Below are 5,757 nucleotides of genomic sequence, written 5' to 3' on the forward strand. Positions count from 1 at the left end.
GCGATTTAATGAGGCACCTCGGCGTGAAACATGCACACCCTGTACACAAAAACACGGTAGAATTAATTCAATACATTCTCTCGATATTTTTTATATAATGGCACTAAACAAACGTTTCAGATTTGTATTAATGGTCTACCTAAGATTTGCAAATAATATTCTGTTTAATAATAAAATGCATTTTTCGCTGTGAAAAAATTACTTGATCCGCCTCTCACTGCACATAAAATGCGTCAAACTTTACCATGATGACGTCATGTCGACAAGTGCATTGCGATCAGTGACTTGTTTATATATTGCTGTGTGGGATTTAACTAGCGACAAAAATTAATGCAGTGGTAAGTTTTGATGTAGTTCATTACTCTTATGCAGTTTAGATTCGCAAATTATTTCATTTTCTGTTATTGTGAGGAATTGCTATATTTGTGTGATGTCACGGTAAACTTTTCCCGTATAAATTAGGCCCCGCCCCCTTTATGAAGCCTTAACAGAGCTGCGTACGTGTCCACAAGGGAGTAAAGCAATTTGTAATTCTTCCTCTAAACAAATGTGACATTTTCCTGTAGCCTGGATGTCGGTAGAGGTTTGATGTAGTAGAGGTTTAACTTGAGGTAAAGGTTTGTATCCCAGTTGGTCTAAAGAGATAATAAATACATTCATCACCCACCCTTTAATAGTATTGATGTAAGGACAATTAGGGTTCCAATAAGCATGTTCTACATAGGGATCGTCCTCGGGATCCCAGTTGGTGAAATGCAAACCACAATGAAAACAGATGGTCTTATCACTCACTCCTCTGTAATAAAATCCTGCTTTGGGTAAGTCTGGTAATAATCCTTTTAAAGAATCGGGCCATCCATCTTTAAAAGTAGCTTCTCTCTTTAAGAGCAGAGCATAGTTAGGGTAAACAGAAGGGCCGTCTGGATCCTTATTAACATCAGTCATGACTGAAATGTTAAGAGATCTCCCCTTTTTTATAAGCCCATTTGTTTTTTTTTTTCCCAAAACAAACAAGACATTCAATAGTCATTTAATAACAAAACCCATTTGGGTTTTTCCAAAATAATAAAAACACATGAAATACAGTATGTTTTTTAATTTAATAACAATAATAATAATCACAATTTTTTTAATAACCATAAGGTAAAGTGTTATAATCTTTCAAGATCTGTCTCTTATCGTAAACAATTCTATATTGTTTTTCTAAAGGTAGTGTCTTGACTTGATGTTGACGAGTCCTCTGTATTTTGTAAGGATAAGACACTGTGACTTCATCTATTTCTTTCTTGAGCATTTTTTCTAAAGTCTCTAAGGATACGATATTAGAAGTCCGATAATTGAGAGTTAATCCTTTGACTTTAAGGATGGAATTTCCCTTGGAGGTAAGGTAAGCATAATTTTTGGGACCTCCTGACATGAATTTGATAATGTGATCCCCGTCCAATTCATCGGTCCATTCTCCTAAACTGTTACCAAGAGTCGAATTAAATTGTCCTTCCTTATGTTGGTAAATGATACTATCCGTATCGAAATAAAGCACCCGATCTCCTAAGGGTTGTAAAGTCTCGTAGAGGTGTAATCTGGCATGAGCGGTAGTGAAACAGGCCAGTATTAAATTTCCAAAGGGACATTCTTCTACAAATTCCTGTTTGTCTTGATAATTGACTAACATCATATCTAATTCCGGCTTCTCTTTACTTCCTAAGAGTTGGATACCTTTAATCTCAATCCTCGAATCTTGTAAGAGTTGATGTAATTCCTCTTCTTCCGTTAAGTATTTCGTTTTCGGTAATAACAGACGTTGAGCAAATTTTCCCCACAAACAATTTTAAAAAAGTTTGGCTATGGTTCTTCGCACTGGATTTTTTTCGATACTTAACAGGTCCATTCTAATCCCTTCTTTTTCTAAAACTTGACGAATGTAATTTAGTTGCTGTTGTTCCGTCTGACACTCGGGTGGAAATCCAGAAGCTTCTTGTTTGATCTTTAAAAAAGTATCGATGTAAGGTCTGAATAAATCTGTGCTGCTTTCTGGGAAATGCCAAACTTCGTATATCTTCTCTAAAGTATACCCCATGTCCAAGGCTTTGTGTAATTCGGTCGTCACCCAGGTACCTGTAAGACTGCGTTCATAGGAATTGTGTCGACATCGATGTTTAGGGTCTTGTTGTTCTGCACAAGTTCAGCATAAGGGAAATAATAACTTGCCTCCCGTGCGAAAAGTAAAACTGGGTGATAGAGGCCTCGAGGTGGTAAGACCCTGCAGTGAATGAGTCCGAAATAAGATCTGACGTCCTGAAATTGATCGGTAATGATCTGAGGATGCCCCACAGGAAAAGGTCTGTGTTTTAACACGTAAGGATAGAGAGAACACACGTCTATGTATCTCATATCTCCTTTCTCACAATATAATCGTGTAGCATTGGTCCGACCTCCAAACAAAGCCTCTCGGGGGTTCAAATGATCTGAAATGTTTAGGTCTGATAAAAAATTCTGTAAAACTTCATCTCTTTGCACTTGTTCATCGAATTCATTCCCAGATAGAGGTGACATTGTATCCCATTTGCTCTAAGACCGATTTCCTTCTTAAAGTTTCTTCATATAATTGTTGGTAAGTCCATTGGGGTTGATGAGGATGAGTTTCGGTCTGTAGATTGGGAAAGCAGGTGGGGCATCCGTGCCAATAACATCCGTAAAATTCGTAGACGGTGTGGCTATCTTCTTGATATCCGTCTACAGTATATCTTCCGATCTTGACTTCTCCCCCGTTTCTCGCATGTTGGATGTGAGATCCGCTTCTTTGACTCAACCAGGTTAACCATCGACAGGCTTTGGCCGAATATTGACGAGCAGGTTGATATCCCAGGTTAGGAGTGATGGCAATGGTATCTTCGGGCACAAATCCTCGACGGTAAGCTAAATTGGCTGCACTGGCAAAAGTGATATATTCCTGAAAGGGATCTACATTCACTAAATTCTTGAGGGTGGCTCTAAACTGAGCACAACATCGTCGTAAAATATCGACGTCGGAAATACAATACTCTAAAAATTCCTTCTGGAAATTAAACACTTTTCCAGTTTGTTGGTCGTACCATTGGAAAAAAGCTTGTCGTCCACTAATAGTCATGTCGTCCGGATTGTATTTATCTGGAGGGGAATAAGGTCCCACGTAATTCTGGTTCTGTACCGTATTGAAAAAGTGAGGGAAATACCCTTTTTTCAGTTCGGTGAATCCAAAAGCGGAAGGCATCTTGGACAGAGCAAAAGGTAAAAAATTATAAGAATCGATGAATTTCAATCCAAGGATTTCCATGGATAAGATTTTACTACCGTTTTGGATGACGGTGGGTTTAATGCAAGCAGAATGCACCAGGTAATTTAAAATGAACTGTCCGTCATATCCTTTGAAATTGTGAGCATTGATGATGGCCTCGTCGTGTAATAAAGCACCATTCTTATCTCCTTTGGTAATGGGTTGTAATAACCAGTCCATGAAGTCTATTAAGGTATTTAATCCTTTAAACACATGTTGGCGGGGTCCCATGTGTCGACAATGAGGACAAGGATCCTCAGTGGGTAAATGCCCACAATGTTGACAGACCCGATGTGCCACACATAAATTAGGGATGTGAATGCCGTTTTCTTGGGTACATTCGAAATCGAAATAAATGTAAATCTGTAATGTCTCTTTTCCCTTCCTCTTTTTGGGAGGTTTCTGTTGAACGTAGCACTGATGATCATTCTGTACGATTTTCTTACAGATCTTACATTGTTTCCGTCCTCCGCATAAGTGATGAGATAATAATTTTTTAGGTATCCATTTCTGATATTGGTCACATCGTCCCATTAAATTGCACATGGTTGTTGTCGTATTTTTACTGTAAGGTCGTAAATGATTTTCATAACAACCTCTATTCTTAAAAAATCCCTGGCAATGAGGACATGAAATCTGGCTTCCGTCTTTAGGGCATGGGGGGGGGGGGGTAAGATAAACAAAAATCACATCGAAAAGGACATTTGGATCGATGGTCTGTGATGTTTCTGTACCCCACATCGCAATGATCACAATAATATTGACACCCTGTGATACCAGGCATGGATAAAATGGCATGGTAATGATGATCTTCTAACAAAATGTTTAAAGAAATTCCGTGTCCATTTCCTTTGTAGATAAGTACTAAGGAGAATTTAGAAGACATAGACTTGATCTGAAATATTTTCAGTCGATATTGAGGATATAACACTTGTTGTAATTTCCCCCATTCTTCGGGTCCACAAGATTGATGAATATCACACCCGGCTTGCTCCATGAGAGCTTAAGCTTGGTTTTTCTGATCATTAGCCCTAACATCTCCTGTCCGCATACGTTTCCATCTTTTTTCCCATTCGAGGTCGGGATTTTCTGATTTTTCACTGTGTAACCGGGTGACGACAATAGCTCTAGCTAAACACATCTTATCCCAGGGATTGTTGATCTGAACGATAGATTTTTTTCCTTTAAGGAAAGTGTCCTTATTGATCATCAGGTGATTGGTATTATTTCCACCACTTCCTTGAGGATATTTCACATGAAACATGTCGAATTCCATAGACCCGTCTCCCAGTTTAAAATCTTTTTTAGATTGTTGGACGGCTTCTATTTTGTTTAAAATGACGTCCTCGTTCAAATGTTTACATTGGGTAAACTCGTACCAGATTTCAGATTTCAGATTTCAGAGATGGATGACGTATGTTCAAGCGTAAGTAATCGTTAGGATTACACTGCATTTCATATTTGACAGCTTTTAACATGTCTCTAAATAATCGCCGAATAAATCCTTTGTTTTCTTCTTCTGGAAATTCCTCAAAATTGATATTGTATTTATTTTCTTTGGCTTTAAATTTTCTGAAATGTCTGGTGGAATCTAATCTCACTTTATAATACTGGGAAATGGACTTAGGTTTCCCTGGTGGTGAATGAGATGGTGGTAAATGAGATGAAGAATTTGGTTCTTCTTCTTCTCCATTTACATGACGTAAGGCTTGTACTTGTTGATGACGATTGGCTTTCTGTATTCTTTGTAAGTACAAGGCATTTCGTTTTCTAAGATCTAATTCTCTATCTCTATTGTTATGAAGAATTTTATCTAATTCTTTCTCTCTTTTTTTCCATTTCTTAAGTTGTCGTGTGAAATGATTCATGTTTTTTTTTTTAAATAACAACAACAGAATGAGCTGAAAGTCAAAAGAAGACTGTTTTTATACAATGCATGACGTCACAATGCATAGGTCGCTGTGATTTGGATCGGTGCCAAGATTTAAGTATGAGGAACTTTTTTGCACACGGCACTACTCCACAGGTGTTTTAAGAATAGGATCTCGTGGTGTTATAATTATAGTTACAAAGAACTAAAAATAGTTTAGACTTAAAAAATAGATTTGATTAAAAATAGATTAAACTAAAGGAAAAATAGTAGAGACTAAAAATAGAATGGATCAAAAAGGTATATAAACCAGACCTGAGAGTATATAGGATCAGTCTTATTTTAGTCAGGGACTTTAAAACAAACCTTAAGATGGAAGAAGAAAATTCCAGGACTCTGAATGATATTTTTGACTTGGCAGCAGTAATGGCTGGTATTGAACTACATGAAAGAAGAGGGATAAAAAAAATCCTAGAAGATATATGTGATATAATTCAAATTCTGAAAGAGAACCAGAAGGAAATAACCGGTATAATAAGAACAAGAGGCCCAAGGGCCACATCGCTCACATGAG

General features: G+C 37.5%; 1 protein-coding gene across 1 annotated transcript; it reads right to left on the minus strand.

Annotated features, from left to right (window-relative positions):
• Positions 1-474: 474 nt before the first annotated feature.
• Positions 475-945, minus strand: LOC133186966 (baculoviral IAP repeat-containing protein 7-B-like). The gene has a single exon (XM_061322345.1). The coding sequence runs from the start codon at positions 943-945 to the stop codon at positions 475-477; it is 471 nt and encodes a 156-aa protein (XP_061178329.1).
• Between the last annotated feature and the right edge of the window lie 4,812 nt (positions 946-5,757).

Source organism: Saccostrea echinata, unplaced genomic scaffold, assembly GCF_033153115.1.
Source record: "Saccostrea echinata isolate AGI-Se365-2 ecotype Australia unplaced genomic scaffold, CSIRO_AGI_Sech_v1 ptg000014l, whole genome shotgun sequence".
NCBI classification, from domain to species: Eukaryota; Metazoa; Mollusca; class Bivalvia; order Ostreida; family Ostreidae; genus Saccostrea; species Saccostrea echinata.